Source organism: Macaca fascicularis, chromosome 3 (genome assembly GCF_037993035.2).
Source record: "Macaca fascicularis isolate 582-1 chromosome 3, T2T-MFA8v1.1".
Classification (NCBI taxonomy): domain Eukaryota; kingdom Metazoa; phylum Chordata; class Mammalia; order Primates; family Cercopithecidae; genus Macaca; species Macaca fascicularis.
This window is the reverse complement of record NC_088377.1, coordinates 115,572,334-115,590,552: the sequence shown is the minus strand read 5'-3', so window position 1 is coordinate 115,590,552 and position 18,219 is coordinate 115,572,334. Positions and strand designations below refer to the sequence as shown.

Sequence of the window (18,219 nt, the reverse complement as noted above, 5' to 3'; positions counted from 1 at the left end):
GGTACATCTAGTTCTAGATCCTTGAGGAATCGCCATACTGTTTTCCATAATGGTTGAACTAGTTTACAATCCCACCAACAGTGTAAAAGTGTTCCTATTTCTCCACATCCTCTCCAGCACCTGTTGTTTCCTGACTTTTTAATGATCGCCATTCTAACTGGTGTGAGATGGTATCTCATTGTGGTTTTGATTTGCATTTCTCTGATGGCCAGTGATGATGAGCATTTTTTCATGTGTCTGTTGGCTGTATGAATGTCTTCTTTTGAGAAATGTCTGTTCATATCCTTTGCCCACTTTTTGATGGGGTTGTTTGTTTTTTTCTTGTAAATTTGTTTGAGTTCTTTGTAGGTTCTGGATATTAGCCCTTTGTCAGATGAGTAGATTGCAAAAATTTTCTCCCATTCTGTAGGTTGCCTGTTCACTCTGATGGTAGTTTCTTTAATAAATGGTGCTGGGAAAATTGGCTAGCCGTAAGTAGAAAGCTGAAACTGGATCCTTTCCTTACTCCTTATACGAAAATTAATTCAAGATGGATTAGAGACTTAAATGTTAGACCTAATACCATAAAAATCCTAGAGGAAAACCTAGGTAGTACCATTCAGGACATAGGCATGGGCAAAGACTTCATGTCTAAAACACCAAAAGCAACAGCAGCAAAAGCCAAAATTGACAAATGGGATCTAATTAAACTAAAGAGCTTCTGCACAGCAAAAGAATGGTCATAAATTTGATGTGCAGGGCATTCCAGGAGACTGTTCATGCTGGATTCTCCACCATACTGAATAGAATTCATCTTGTAAAATCTTATTTAATCATATAAAGGGCCAGTTAAAAATAGTACATTTAAAGAGCATGATTTTAGAGTTAGACTCGTTTTGAATCCCAGTTCAATCACTTCTCTTTATACGCACACTGTTCTTTAATGATCTCATCTTATCTGATGACTACCATCAATGCCTTTCACTCCTAAATTCATGTCTGTCCTTTCTTCTAATTTCTAGGTTCACATATTGGTCTATCTACTTGATATTTTTATTTGTATATCTAACAGCAACAGAAATTTCCTTCTAAACATTCATACAGATGCTCCCCTATCTCAGTCAATGGCAATTTCATCATTCCAGTTGCATGGTCCAAACTATTAATATATTGGAGAAGTTTCTGACTCCTCACTTTTCTTGTAAACCCTGTAGTCAATTCATCAGCATATCTTTTGCTCTTTCCTCAAAATATATGTAGAATCCCATCACATCTCTCTACTTCCACTGCTCCATCCTAATAAACCTACATCCTATAACCCCTGAATAACTTCAACAGTAATCTACTGGACTTTTGGCTCCCCAGCAATCTAATCTTTATAAGAGTAAGCCTTTTAAAACATCATTCAATCATGTAACTCCTCTGCTCATCCCTCCCACCAATATCTTCTCATCACACTTAGATCAAAAGTCAGTCTTTAGTGAAGCCTTCAAGCCTTTAAAAATTCCCATCCCTATTACTTCTCTGAATTACTTGCTACCACTTTCCATCTTGCCCACCCTACTCCAACTACAGTTCTTACTGACCCTAGAACTCTCCAGGCATATACTTACCTTAGGGCTGTCCATTACCCATATATTCAAATGACCAACTGCTTCAACTCTTTTAAGTCTTGACCCAAATATCACTTTATTAATGAGGCCTAATCTAGCCACTGTACTTAAAATTATAGAGAATTCTGACTCTCAACCCTTATACTTCTTATCTTACTCAGCTCTATTTTTACATCATTTATTATCTACCATTGTATATATATGGAGATACTCAGTTTAAAGTTTGCTATAATGTTCAAAACTGTAGAGTAATAATTCTGGATTTAGATAGAGAATTAGAATGTCAATGAAGGGCTAATTATGAAAGAGTCAACAGGGTTGAGAATTCTAAAACGAGCAAACGACATACACACGTACACACACATACATCAAAGGAAGTGAATTAATTATATAGAGATAATTAATTTAACATACATATGTACTATACAGTTACATTTAGTGCATGGGTGTATGGTTTATCGTCTTGGTGATTAAAATAATAAAATATGACAAATAAGGAAGATAAAAGAAAGAGGCAGTTTTGTGAGGAAAGACACTGGTTCAGTTTTTGATATTTAAGCATAAGGGTTCTCTTTTCTTTCTTGTGCTAATAGTGTTACAAACTAGATTCGTTAGCTCTTAATAACCTTTTATTTTGAAATGTTTCTCAAAGAATATTTAGGATCAAGGTAAATTCAACATAAATACAGTTTAAACAATTGTTCTGTTTTTCTCCTTAGTTGTTCACATGTGGGAGAGCCATCTGTAATTTTATATCTCTTGCATGTTAAGAAGTCGTAGTTTCAATTACATTTGATCATATGTATTAAGTGTAAACCTATGGTGTGAGTGATGACAAAGACAGAGTGCCTAACCACCTCTATTTGAAGTCCCCTAGGACTTGGGTTAATTAATGAGACTCATCCTAAGGTTATACATGATCTATTACTTCCTCTAATTAGAAATAATAATCCTGATCATTATGCTGGTTAGCTGGAAAGAAATAAGATGAATGTGCCTAACTATGATTAATAGTCTTCTTTAAGCAGTGTAGATCTCTTCTGTCACTGAGTTATATGCAAACCGGGCTGCAACTCAATGCTTTTTAATGATACATATTTTTTAAAGCTCATGGAAAAAATTAATTTTATGGTAGATCTTTTTACCTTTCTTGATAATGAACAAGCCTTTTGGCATTTAAAGTTGATAAATACAACACAAAATTACTATTTTTTTTCATTTTACATATAATAGCTATCCAGAACTCTATTCTTTTATTTTTTTTCTCCAAGACTATGTGGCTGTATATGTGTATTCTATTTTGGTCCTTTCTGCTGAGGTACAACAGACTTTTGCACACGATTCTATACCAACTTTTTTTAATTGAAAAAATTATTACTACACATATGGTATTTTCTTACTGATTTTTTTTAGGGCTGACTTCTATACTTGTCCCACTCACAATTTTAGCTGACACTTTTGTATGCCAAAGCAAGTTATAAAAAGTTATTATCTGGCTAGAGAGATGAAACACATCCACAAAGAATGTTAATCATCTAAGATTTTTAATGTGACTAATTTAGTTGTAATAAGGTCAAATATTTCAGATCATTTTAAAATAGCAAATAAAATGAAACATATTACTATGCAGGTTTAAAACCTTGAAAACACTGTATATACTATTTAATTATGGTTTTGATGTCTGGGAAAATTGAGATATGATTATGAAAATCTTGGAAAACTGAGATTAGAGGAGTTAAAATTCTGTTGCATACATAAATTTTATCTCAAAGCCTGCAGCAATATAAAAGTACATAGAAGAACAAGATGGTCAGAAGTTCAGCAGTTACATACATGTTAAAAATTTTTAAGCAAAGAAACAGGGTATGTTGGGAATGAAACACATAAACCCTAGCCAGATGGTCTTCATTCAAACCTTGGTTTTACCACTGACTGTGTCCTTGTGGAATTTATCTTACTTCTGAGCATCAACATGATTTTGAAAATAATAATAATAATGGTATTGATCTCGTATGTTTATTAAGAGAATTAAACAAGCTAATATGTATAAAATACCATCATAATGCTTAAGCTATCCTATTTAACAAATGATATATGCTTCCCATCTGTGATGAGAAGTATGTGCCTAGTCATGTGAAATACAGTTAGATTTCAGGATTAGGCTTCCCTTTCATTAATTTCATCCCAGGAACCCAGAGTAGCTGAAAATTTAAACTTATCAATATTAGCCATCCACATATTGAATTTAAATGTTGATTTTTTTCAATAAAAATTTTATAGGATCATTTAATTAATAAATTTTTGGCTAATAAAATTGTGGATAGATTTTATATTTGACAGCTTCTATGAAATTTCTAAAATATGGATATGAGTTCCAAAATGTACATCTTGATTTACTTTTTTATAATTAAATTTTCTGTTCTCTAATATATAATTTTATTATTCAGAATTCCCTCCTTTTATATTTGAGTTAAATAATTTATGAAAACTTTTCTATTCACAATGGATTTTTAGATAAAAAACAAACAGTAACTTAGTTATCAATATTTAATAAATTATTATTAAATTTTAATGACATATTCAAGACGATAAAGAAGCAAGCATTTAGGCATCTACTATGTGCCCTGAACTGTGTTTGCATATTGAAAAATACAAAAGACATAATCTATAGTATCAGAAATAAAGTAAGAAATAAAAAAATGATAGAAAATCAAATATAATGAGTGCAAGTGTGTGACATAATGTCTGTATGTTAAATTGTTGGTAAATATTCCCAGAGAATGTGAAACTTGAAGTATAGGCAATTGGAATGCAAAAACATAAGTAGAAAAACATACTTAAATCCACAATATCATAAATTAAGTGAAATGTATTGACCATTTTCCTGTTGAAGTAAGAAACACAGGTAAAAAACAGAGGTAAGTAAATGTAATACATTCACCAAATGCAATGTCTTAAAATGTCATTCTTGATGCTAGAGACCATAAAGATAACTTATAGGTTTTTATATAATAGTATTAAAAAATGACTACCTGTTTTTATTTAACCTAGAAATATATTTGAGGTTTAAATTTTGACTTAAAATTTTGAAAGCTGGAAATATATTACAATAAATTCTTTATTATTAAAAATTATTTATTTAGAAAATATATATTCAGAGTTCATTTTCTTCTTTCCTAAAGAAGTTTTTGCTATCAAAGTGACTCTTTAAATCATACCCACACTAAATATAAATATATAGAGAGATATAAAGTATACCTGTAAATAAATAACACATATGCATTTAATAAATGTGTATATTTAGCAATAATTTGCAAATCTTTCAAAAGATCACTTGCCAATTTGAGTTTAAACGGAGATAAACTCATAAATGATTAATTTAACCAGAATGTTACTCTGTCAATCAACCATAAGACTGACATCTTGATAAATTAATAAAGATCTTTCTGAAAGAGTCTACTAAGCTAATATGCAGATTAAACAAATGTGTTGATAGCTGAACATATGCCCCTTTGAGAGCCTAGAAGTATCAAATGTGAAACCTAGTAAAATTTTGATTTAAAAAATCATACCTGCAGGCCTTGTCCATCTACAGTAACAGAGTTGGCTCTTTGCATTTTATTCTTGTCTATCACTTTGTTTGGCTGCTGGGAACCACTCTTTTCCTTTTTCACTGTTGATTGTCTTTCCTGTAAAAAAGAAAATCTTTGATAAAAATAAAAATTATGAAAATAACATAAAAAAAATTAAGTCGTTTTACTAACAGAAGAGTTTCATGGGTACAAACCCAGGCTCAACTTTCTAATTTGAAGTTCCTAGTGAATAATGTGAAAGCTGTTGTTTTCAACTGGCTCAATATATATGATAGTTTCATGATCGAACCACCATTTAAAGAAATAATGAGAAAGAATACCAAATTGTATTATCCCTATGTGCCCAATTGTGACTCTTTATCAAAAGTTATTAAGGATTACTAAAGTTGATTATTTTCATATGCAATGATACAGATAACGGGTATAGGATTATAATTTAAAGAATGTGGTGTTGACTACTAAGAAAAGCTTATAAATATGTGCAATATTGAAAATTATTTTTAATTGCATGATGGACTTTTAAGCTACTATTTATATCAAAAATAGCATATATCTTAAAACTGACATTCCATCCCATCTAATTACTTTGGTCCTCATAGTAAAAAAATTTCTTTTAGGAATTGCCTGCTCCCTGTTCCTATTTCCTCTCTTTTCACTCTCTCTTGACACAACCCAATCAACTTGTATCACCATTACTCCAACAAACTATCATTTATTAAAATCACCAATGTCCATCTCAGTTTCACATCTAAAGGTCAGTCTTCATCTTCTCAAATCTTTCAGCTGTATCTGACAGAACTGATCTCTTCTTACTCTTTGAAAACTTGCCTCACGTGGCTTCCAGGACACTTCTTTCTCTGAGGGCTCTTCCTTCAAAACTTCGCCCTCACAGTCTCTTTCGCCCATTGCTTCTCCAGCTTTGCAACCTGTTAAGACTTGGCCTCTTCCTTGGACCTCTCATCTTCTCTATCTACTCTTACTCCCTAGGTAACTTCATTCATCCCCACAGCTTTCAATTTCATTTTTATGAATATTTCTAAATGTATAATTCTTGTTCTGATTTCTACCCGAGCCTTAATTTCTATATGCAGACACTGTTTCTATATGTCCACATGAGGGCCTAAAACACGTAATTGTAAAATCTCTAAGATTAGTTTAAAAATTTCCTGCCTATTCTGTTTCTTGAAAATGAATCTCAAACTGGATGACTACTCACCACCTGCCTCATTATATGGTTTAAACAGCCGTTATCTTTTTTTTTGCTTGGATTATCTATCACCTAATGAATCATTCTACTTCCATTTCTGTCTTCCTACACTCAGTTCTCTACACAAAAGTCAAACTCATCCCTTTTTTTACTACACTCCAGCTGCACTGGCCTCCTCATTGTTCCTTGATCATAACAATCATGCTTTAAATTGAGAGATTTTGCAAACATTCTTCAGTCTGGTGGAAAACTTGCCACTGCACATTTTTTGACCTTGGTCCTCACTTCAGGATGTGGTCAAATGTCAGAGAGAAGTTTCTCTAGTCCTTTCGGCCCCCTTTTAAAACATCAGTTATTATAACCTAAGGTATTATGTCTTTGATTTGTTTAATTGCCTGCATTCTTTCATCTTAATTAAAGTTCCATAAGTAAAAGAATTTTCTTTGTTTCACTGGTCTATATCAGATTCTAAATCAGTGACTAACAAAAGTCAGGATAAATGAATGAAGAAATAAATGAAAACTTTTTAAAAAAGTTTTCTAAGTTCTTGAAGCATACTGTTGAGAAGGATTCTTGGGGACCTAGGCTTGATGTGAAAAATTGTTCTAATTGATTGGCAATGTGTGTCATGGGTGTTTAAGTGCTTTAGTGCCACACATTTCCTATCACTTACTCAGCTATATATATTTCCTAGTTCCTATATTTGCTTGTTAGAGTATCATTTCAATTTCTGTAGTTTAGAAAGATCGGTTTTTATTTGTGCAAATGTATGGGGTAACTGAGAAATGTTTTACGTGTATATGATGTATAGTGATCAAGTAAGGGTATTTAGACTGATCATCGCCCAAGAACAATACATATTTAAAGTATAATCATCCTTCTCTGCTATCAAGCATTGAATTTATTCCTAGAAAGACATTTTTAAGTAGCTTTGAAAGTAAAGCTGTTTTTAAATATATTAGGGCTAGATGGATCAGAAATTGTCTCTGACTAAAATAAATGCTAATCCGTATAGTCCATTTACCTTGCAATTCCATGGTGCAAAAACACTGAATATATTTTGTGTGTGGCTGCAAATGGATGCCATAATAGGATTCCTGAAATTCAAGTTGTTTGAAAAATGATATGCTTTCATATAAGCATAATTTCTGGCAAAAATATTGATTTTTAAAAGAAAGTTCCTTCTTTTTAAGTTTGCAAATTATAATTGCATTCATAGACAGTTAATGGCATAATGTATAAGAGGAGTGAATTATTAGATGAGGTTTGGAATCAGAATGCCTGAGTTGAATCTCATCTCTACTACTTAAGTATTACGTAACCTAGAGGGTTTACGCTTTGGCAAAATAGAGATAGTGATACCTATTTTTCAGAGTTGTGTAAGGTTTAATAGAACATGTATAGTCTGTAATATTGTCCCTACATTAAAGTATGTATTCAATATAAAAGTTACTATGAGTGATGTAAAATAGTTGTGGTTGCCTATTAGGGTGCTCATCAACATTGTTTTTGTATTTCCAAATGTGTGTATGTATGAAAAACTCAAAGTATAATAATAATAATAAAAAAAGAAAAGAAAAAAAATCAGTGGTTACATTAGGAACATATTTAAAATTGAAAAGTTCAATGCTTATATTTGAAAACACATAGCTTGTGTTAGCTGTTCGAAAACTTAATGGTATTGGTGAGTGTGGAAATAATTTACTCCAGCATTCTTGCATGCACATATTATAAAACATGGAATCAATATTTTGTAAAAATCTGCCATGTGAAAGATATAACTTAATACAGTTATTCTTCCAAATTATCCAACAATTGTTGTTTGGCCTTCAATTTATAAAATGCGTACATTTGAAGAATTAAATAAAATTCAATTTGATTAGTTACAATGGAACTGGAAATTTGCACCAGATTATATATTCATGTTTTAATGGAAATTTAAGACATGCAAGTATATGTTTTTAAAGAGCTACAAAACTATCTCTTAATATTACTTTACTCTTAGCCACAGATATATCTAGGGCAATTCTTGTGCTCTAAGAACCTCCAACTGGCAGAGATAGCAGTTGATTAAATGGCATCATGTCCCTCCATGTTGTCAGCCCCCTAAGTAAGCTGGGCAGGAGACTAAACAATTGCTTTAGCGTAAGCAATCAGAAATAATACAAACAGGTGGGTGTGGCGGCTCACACCTATAATCCCAGCACTTTGGGAGGCTGAAGCAGGCAGATCGCTTGAGCTCAGGAGTTCAAGACCAGGCTGGGCAACATGGTGAGACCCTGTCTCTACTAAAAATGCAAAAACATAGTCAGGCATGGTGGTGGACACCTGTGGCCCATTACTCTGGAGGCTGAAGTGGGAGGATCACTTGAGTTGGGGGTGGAGGTTGCAGTGAGCCGAGTTTGTGCCACTGAACTCCATCCTGAGTGAGAGAGTGAGACTCTGTCTCAAAAAATAAATATATAAATAAAAACAAATTTTAAAACCCTAGAGTTTTCAACTCATGAGATTTCATTTATGAAATCCAGAATATGAGACAGAGGCATATAACAAGTTAATTTTTAAAATTCTCAGTGTATTCATCTGTCTGTGTATTTTATTATAGTATCTAGCTAATACTAAAATGGTGAGCATTCATTTAAACACAAACACACAGACACACGCATCAAGAAAACCAAGTGAATTCTTTGGGGAAAAATGCAAATGTGTGGAATTTGTGGAATTAATCCAGGCTAAAATCTTAAAAACAGGAGAGCCTCATCACTATTTAATTTTTCTTCTATTTCCATTGAGAAAATTGTCTCTCCTTTTTATATGAGGCACAGGAAGGGGGAGGCAATTGCATCCTTGGAAAATTTCCTCTCCACCAGGTTTCACTAGCTTTTTTGGGAGGTCAATTGACCCTGACTGGCAGACCTCTATTATGATATTTATGAGAGTTAATTACCAATGTCGAACTTATTGAAAAGTTTCAGAAAGAGCTCACCAATCTTAGTTTGCACAATCATTCAGGATAAAATTGCTCTCTGATAATAGGGGACAGTGTTTGCCATTTAACCTTCGGTTTCTTTCTTTATGTTTTGGGGCTCTAAACCACAAAATAAATTACATTGTTGTAATTAAGGCAAATTTCCTTCTGCTAGATAAATCATCCTAGATATACAAAGAGTTGGAAAATTGTTTCTTTAATCAATAGAAATTATTCAAACGCTGAAAAGAGCTACTCTAACAAAAAAAAAGTCATGAAAGAATATAGAACATATAACTACAAAATATAAAATACAGTTATTGATATTTGAGCATTTTCAAATATCAACCATTTGTGTTTGCTATGTAGACATTTTAAATATAGAATTCAGTGTTTTGTGATCCGTAGACTCTACAAGCAGCACAACAGATCTTAACTGGGGATTATATTGTATTAGAATTCCAAAAGAATAATCATCATAATAAACAGAGAAGAAAAGCCAAAAAGACCATTCACAGAAAATAGAAAGATGAAATAAATAAAATAAAAAGACCTTACTTTAAATATGTGCTCTAAAAAAAAAATCTTTGTCTACATCATGCTGATTCTCAGAGGTAGAGTATTTGTACATTTGTGAAAACTGCTTTCACAAAAGGGTTGTTTACCACAATACTTAAGCCTGCTGTTATCGATCGCTGGCAAACTGCAAGCAGCAAGTGATGATTACCTCAAGAACAGGGTTTTCTTCTTTTTGTCCAATCTCAGCATGAGAAACTGGCAGCAGCAAAGCACCTCCACTGGTACAAAGCTACAAAGGCGAGTGCTTTCCTGCCAACAGCAGCCATCGCTTGAATCGTAGAACTTACTTTAGCTGCTACTACTGCACAACTTGCCTGAATGGAGACTTAGTCCTTTCTGCCACTGGAGCTAGGCCACACGAATTTTCCTGAAACTCTAGAGTTTTAACCTAAAGTATCACAAAGATTCACAGCAGTTAAGATCTCTCTGATGCAGAAATGTTACCACATTCAGTGGGACTTACAAAGGTTGGGTCTGAGACACCACCTTACTAACAAACTGTAAAGCTGCACCTTTAACCAATATGGACTTAATGTGGGATTTGAACATTTTAGTGGCTGAAGGAAACAAATTCATTCCAAAAATGATGAAGGCTCTAAATCTATTAGTACTCTTTAAAAATTGCAGCAAAACTATTTACTGACTAGAAAAAAACAGTCTTGATTTTTTTAAATTATACTGTTTTAAACATAAATATAATAAACAATATAAGGTCTAAAGATTTTTATTTCTTTTAAACTTAGTTAAATAAGTACTTTTAAAAAAAGCAAAAACAACTTTTTGTAAAGGCAAAAGTATGAGCTTAGACGCCAAAATGCAGGTTTGTCTTTTATTTCTGTGTCAGCTGGGGCAAGTTATTTACCACTGCTGTGTTACCATTTGTTTAAACTATAAATTGGAAAGTTTATGTTAGAAAAAAGTAAGAAAATTTAGATAAAAGTACTGACATAAAACAGGCACTCAGTAAATGGCAATGATTTTAAAGTACAGATAAAGATTTTTACATATTTTATTATTAAGTTAATCACAGGTAAACTGCTTGGTCATAGTAGTAGAAGGTAAGTGTTGTAAAGAAGTGTTTTCATTTAACATCCTGTACTTTATTTGCCCACTAAGTCACCATAGCTGAGAATAATTGCTGTGGTGATCTGGGTGGTGTCTGTGGGAGAGACGGGGGGCAACAAAGCAGACAAAATGACAACTGGTCTTAAAGTACCTGGGGATGTTAGTTGCTTCCTCAACTTGAAGGTACACTTAGTGACTTGATCCATAAGTCCCAGTTTTCATACATTACACATGAAGTTCATATTTTCTCCTAGGATATTATCCTGGGTATAAACCACTTACAAGATTTCTGTTAAGGAAATTCTTATTGAAGGGAATGAAATTAAGGAATAAGAGGGTGTATGCCAAAATAATTTAATTTTGGCTATGTGATAGTATATTGCTGCACCATCATAAAATAATGTTTGTATGTTTGTGTGTGTGTGTGTGTGTGTATAGTATACATACACATATATGTATGTATATACTTTATATACAAGAGAAGACTTTGGACTGGGCGTGGTGGCTCACGCCTGTGATCTCAGCTGTTTGGGAGGCTGAGGTGGGCAGATCACAAGGTCAGGAGTTCAAGACCAGCCTGGCCAACATGGTGAAACCTCGTCTCTACTAAAAATACAAAAAATTAGCTGGATCTAGTGGCGTGTGCCTGTGACCCCAGCTACTCCAGCGGCTGAGGCAGGAGAATCGCTTGAACCCAGGAGGCAGAGGCTGCAGTGGGCCGAGATCATGCCACTGTACTCCAGCCTGGGTGACAGAGTGACACTCTGTCTCAAAAAAAAAAAAAAAAAAAAAAAGCAGACTTTGTAACCAACCTCAACATTCCTCACTCTCCAGTCCCTTTGTAAACCATACTGACTGTCGTCCACAGCAAACTGAAAGTAAGTACCAGGAGGCAGCTCTCTTATGCTCACACTCATTGTCTCTTTGTACCACCTAAGCTAAATGCTCAACATAGTGACTTATTAGCCCTCAATCTGTTTATGCCAGTTCTAAGTAAAACTTACCTTGTAATTGTAATTGTGTAATTTAATTATTACTCACATCATTGAATTTTGAATACAAAATGAAAGAGTTGTCTTTATAAAAAATAATCTGCAAGCTTTAGAAAGACAAAATAACACAAGTTGTGTGTGTGTATGTGTGTGCGTGTGTGTGCGCCTGTGTGGCGTGTATGAGGAGTGGTCAGATTAAGTTTAGAGAGAACAACTGTGCAAGCTTTGGGTATTAATAATAAAAATAGTAAGTGTTTTTACACTCAAATTACTTCACAGATGTTCTTGGGTTTTTGTTATACTTTAAAAGAATTGAAACTATTGTAAGTAATAAGCTTGTGATATATGCAAGAAAGGCAAGATACCATTTCCAATTAGAAGATCTGTACTCATAGAAAAGCCTTTAATCTTCAAAAATATAGCCAATGAATATAAATCTACATATTTTAAGTTAAACGTTTAATGTATGTATATATCTTTATATATGTTCTCCCACATATACTTTAACCACATTTTCCGTTAACCAAGGAGCAAATGTTCCTGATGGTAGAACATAAGGTTTCTTGTCTCTCTGTGTGTATATATGTGTATTCACACACTCAGCCATGCATATATCCATGCATAGGCTTAAGGAAAATTTTGGAACAACAAAGTTGAAAAATCTTATGTAATGACTTTGAGGGATACTGGAAAGTTTAAGTTAATGTAAACCAATATATAATGCCAGAAAAATAAATAAGTATAGGAAGACTTTTAAAAACTTCATATCAAAATAAAGACTTTTATCCTGAAAAGTGAAAAAATATATAAAAACAAAAATTTGGATCTATTTACTCAATCTATATGACACAAATTACAGAATTGAATACACAGGGATGCTCTGGAGATTAACAGATCTAAAGAGAAAACTTTACATCTCAAATGCAATGACTACATTCACTTGATGGGGCTGATAATAGGGGCAGAAACAAACTCAAGAACCTGAGATGCAAAATTAATTTTCTCACACTTAACCCAATGAAATAATAAACTGTCCTAATACTTTTGTCACTTAAGTGTGTAATTTAGCATCTCTATTTTATAATAATAATCGTGATAATAATGTCATCAACTCAAAGAATATAAAATCAGCTTAACATTTTCTTAGATTAGAAACATTATATTTAAGTGTTATCTCCAAGTATTTTTGAGTATGTCTCTGGCTAAAAATGAGAACTTTTTTTAAAAAATTTAACGAAGGGGTCTACACTGATTAAAAAGCCATTTTTGGTGAGGAGAAAAGAGCAGTTATTACCGTTTTATGCAAGCATGTTACCCTCTAAATAAATTCATCATCTTATGTAGCATTCATGTAAGTAATACTTTCTAAAATAAGCAGATTTAAATAATTTTAAGGAAAACAAGACCATTTGGGCATTTCCTATAGAGATAATAACAATTGAATAGGATATTGTCACAGAACAATGTGGAGGCTTTGTATCATCAATGCAAAGATAAAGCAAAAATGTTACTGAAAATAATTGTTGTGGCAATGCTTACACTTATTTTCAAACTAAAAGCCATTTATTCTGTGACTATATTTTATTCTGATGTCTTTCTATACAATGGCATGGACTAGGTGATTAATGTAGTTGTATTCATTTGAAAGTGATGGGCACTTCAAAGTAAGCAAGAGTCTCTCAACATACTGCCATTGAAACTTACATTTTGACGGCTCAAAGAATAAATTGTTTTGGATTTCTTGCAATGTATGTACATTTTAATGTGAAAAAATGGGAATGGTATTATTTTTCTATGCTAGTAAAAACTCTTTGTAAAGTAACCTTTATTTTTCTCTGTGAAGTCTGGGTCACATAACTTCTTGTTTTCTTAATGCTTATCACAAATATAGATTGAAAATTCTTCAAGTCTATCCCATCACCGAAAATATGAAAACCACCACTTCCAATTAGCAGAATATGAAAAAAATAAAATATAAAATGCTGGTATTCGAATGTCACTGAGCCAGCACAAAATGTTCTTTATAGCTATACAAGATGTATAATGGCCTATAATGGTAAGTGTGAAAACCTGTTTTTGCTTACGCACCTCAGGAACAGAAACTCCTGAAGTGGGCAGAGTCTGCTGAAAAAGAGAAGTTCATATGAAAGCTGAAAAAGAGTCAAACTCAAAACAAAGTATCAATGAAGTTTCTCATATCATTATACGCCTGTGAAATAAATGAGTAAATTAAAAATACATTTCCTTGGTATAATTTTACTGCTTCCTTGAATTAAATAATTAAATATCTTTTCATTGAATAAGAAATTATCTAACACAGAGTGGGTTAGGTTGTGAAATTATTTATCCAAAACACAACTTCATCTACCCAAAGCATGCTAATCAACATCTTTGGCCAGCTTTAGCTCCAAGTTCCATTATCTTTAATAAACAATTTCCACTAATTTTTTTAACTTGCCCCTTTACCCATCCCACTTTTCATTTTGAAGTCCAACTCTCATTCTTTCCTAAAAATACTGTGTCTTTTGAACACAGACATAGTTTATGATGTTCATTTTGTTTCACGGTACTCTGGAAATAAGAAAACATATTCCATTAATATCAGTAAAAGAATAAAAAGTATAATTAAATAATAATTAAATAAGTGACAAGATTTTTACTGGAGAGTAATTTTGCTAAGATGGGATGAAATATACTGACATTAGTCTTCATGACTGTATTTTCCATTATCTACCACCACTATCCACTTTGTAGTTCACATTAGAAAGTGACTACAAGAAGTGATAAAGGATCACCTCAGAAGCTTGCATTCTATGGAAAGGAGAACATAAAATATAAATTTGGATAAATAGTTGACAAATCACACACACAATACTAGATAAAGATTCCCCATACTGGAGCAGGAGAAGAAAAGTTGGATGGGAAGCCAAGAGTTGTTAGATATTTGTGTGTCCCTGAAAAGAAGGAGGTAGTCAGAATATTCCCTTTTCCTCCCTAGATACGAGCTATCTGAGGGAGGGTCTGGGCAATGCTAGATTACCAAGATGGGTATGAAAAATCTGAGACTCCAGATATTATTATACTCCCTTACCCAGGATAATTTTAGAAAAGCAGCAAGAACCAAAAAAAAAAAAAAAAAAAAAAAAAATTCTGAACCTGAGATAGGTAAAACCTGACACCCTCACAGCTGCACAGAATAGAGATGGACTAAAATAATTCAGTGCACTCAGAAGTGACACAGAAGAAGAAGGGGTCTAGCACAGCCCCACAAAAAATTAAGGTGTTTAGGAATCCAGCTCTATTTGGAAGATATTTCCGTAATATAAGTAGAAAGTACTGTAGCTGCAGATTTCTAGTCAAAAGAAGCCAGGAAGTGGAAGAGTATGAGTTCTGGTCAACTATCCCATTCTACAGGAGAATCTAATAATTACTGTTGTTTTGAAGATGAATTGACAATAGGTTTGGTAGAACCTTTACTGAAAACTTCCTGATTTCGTAACATTCTTGACTTCTGAGTCCAAATTAGTCTACATAACACCAGGGACAATGAATATTTGTGCTAGCTTCTCTCTGAGTCAATTCAAAGATATTTGCCAACCTTATTATCATTCTTTCTTAGCTTCAGGTTGAAGCTTAAGGTCTGAATGAACATTGCAAGACATGGATATAGTCCTTCCATCTTTATCATAATATATACAAGTTTGTTCTTCTTCTCATTCAGATCAGGAATGTAATACTACGGATCCTTATCCTATTCTGTGCCATGGAGCCAGGAAACTCTCAGAGACTCAAAAGCAACCCAAATAAGAGACTTCAGGCAGCTTCCAGAGCATGAGTCAGAGATGCCTTTTACCTTAGAAGAGTGTATGCTTACTAAGCATACATTTGCAGACAGCAGCCTGGAAAGCCAAGTGAAAAGATTATGGCTGTCTAAATGCTTCACAATAACCACCAAATGCAATGCAGGAGCTTCAAATAGATCCTGGTCCACTTCCACTTTTACCACGCCCAAAAAGTAAACAAATAAAAGCAACAGAAGGCATTTTTGGGATAACTGTAGACATTTGAATATGGACAAGATAATGACTGATATTATGGAATCATTGTTAATTTTCTTAGGTGAGAATATAATAATGTTATTAGGTAGAAAACTGTCCTTAGTCTTAGAAGGTGCTTGCTGAAATATTTACGGATGTGGTGTTACACTATGTGCAGCTTACTTTCAAAAGTTTCAGCTTTATATATATACACATACACATATATGTATATATAGAGTAGTATATATAAAGAATTTATGGCAGCATAATAGCAATTTTTGAATATATGTGGGAAATACTTTGGATTTTTGTATTGTTAGTGAATATTTTGTAATAAAATTTGAGAGAAAAAAGTTCTTTCTACCTCTTCATTATATCCTTTAGTGCTTAAAAGTGTGTAAAAATGTTTCTACAATGAAATAAAAATATGTACATTATCTCAGTGAAAACTATGAAGTTGCTAGAAGGTTGGGAGAGAAGTCGTGGGAGTGGGTGGAAGAGAAATAAGGAGCACTATTTTCATGGAAACAGAGTTCTCATTTAAAATGAATAAACAGAGGTAAGTTTCTAGGCTGCTGGGAAAGAGGAACAGAGAGAAAGGGAGGGAACTGTTAAAGATAAATGAAAAACAAGGGCTTTTTGAAAAAGCAATATTTCAGTTAGAGCAGAAGCCCTTATTGACAGGCATTGCACTCTTCCAAATGTGTTCCTTTTGGGTCTCAAATCCAGAAACCCACAGGAGTCAAGAAAATAATACAAATAGGTAAGACAGGTCTGACGTTGCAAAGGCAAAGATTATGCCATGCTGGATAATATACATCCCATTTGAAGTTATCCAAAAAAGAAAAAGAAAAGACATTGTGGTATGAAATTGAAACCTAGCTACCACTTTGCTATTAATTGGTAATTTATGGATAACACACCTGAAGTCTTCCTCTTTCTCAGAGCAGCAGGGATATGAGATATCTGCTGATAGAGAGCAAGTGAGGTTGGCAGAGAGGAGGTACAATGAAAAAGGTAATGAAACAGAGGTTTGTCACTTCTTTTCTGAAAATAAAAAAGCAGTTTGCTAAGGATGAGTAGAAGGATCAACCAACACTGATGACCCAGCTGGAGCTAGAAGTTTTAAATATGTAAGAGAGAAAGCCACTAGCCCTATGAATTTTCTTGTGCAACACTCAGCCTTCTGAGAGCAACACTAGAAATTTACTCCAAGAATAAGAGTGACAAAACCAACATATATCTAAGCTCATTTACAATCAAAATGCATAGACAAAGAGTTATACATTAAATGTACACACCCATCGGTGGCTTATTTCTGTTACAATTAGCAAACCATGGTACTTAGATCTAAAAGAAAAGTAGAAACCTATTAGAAAATAAATTTAGCTATTATATTACTTCCTTTTTTACTCTCCTGTACTTAATTTTTAAAGATCAAAGATGAACAGAGTAAATGTTTTAGTTTTTCTGAAAATTATCATGAGTGCATGATTCTAAATGTAATATATTTTTAATCAGAATTAATACAGAAACTGTATATTTTTATTTAATCCAATGTGAAGTGTGACTACAGAGGAATGTGATTGATTTTATTTAATCAGTATCTTTTTAATATTAAATAGAATACACAGTACAGATAATTAGTTTAAAAGATGCATTTGCCTTCAGGGCACTTATTAAGTTCAATTTAATATCAAAGAATTTTTTAAAATTCTATTATTCTTAAGTATTAGGATATCTCTTGTCTTCATATTTTCTAATGTGTAATCATTTTAAATTGACAATTTAATCCAAATTGTCATAGGACAAAGAAAAATCTTTGGTGGAGATTATTGGAGGTTTGACTTAGTTAAGATATAATGAGAGCACAGTACTCACATTAAAAGGGTCATTAGTTATTTCAGGCTAAAGGAAAAATTTTAAAATGATACCTTATACCTACATAAGAACATTTACATTTATACATATATATTTTGCATTTATACATATACATATATAATATAAATAAAAAATGTTTATATATTTTTCATGTTTGTTATCTTGCCTCATTTATTTATTTTATTTATTTATTTTTTTTGAGACGGAGTCTCGCTCTGTCACCCAGGCTGGAGTGCGGTGGCCGGATCTCTGCTCACTGCAAGCTCCGCCTCCCGGGTTTACGCCATTCTCCTGCCTCAGCCTCC

At 33.0% G+C, this 18,219-nt stretch overlaps 1 protein-coding gene across 26 annotated transcripts in view; it reads right to left on the bottom strand.

Moving 5' to 3' along the window:
* DGKB (diacylglycerol kinase beta) overlaps positions 1–18,219 on the bottom strand; it is a 764,643-nt gene that overhangs the window by 476,692 nt on the left and 269,732 nt on the right. For 10 of the 26 annotated variants that reach the window (XM_005550071.5, XM_005550074.5, XM_074035392.1 and 7 more), the window contains 2 exons: positions 14,085–14,120; positions 5,165–5,281 (listed from right to left, as the gene is read on the bottom strand). In XM_005550071.5, the coding sequence (XP_005550128.1) occupies positions 5,165–5,281; positions 14,085–14,120 (153 nt within the window). The remainder of the gene's footprint in view (positions 1–5,164; positions 5,282–14,084; positions 14,121–18,219) is intronic. The other 16 variants (XM_065542256.2, XM_005550077.5, XM_074035395.1 and 13 more) reach the window with 2 other exon arrangements.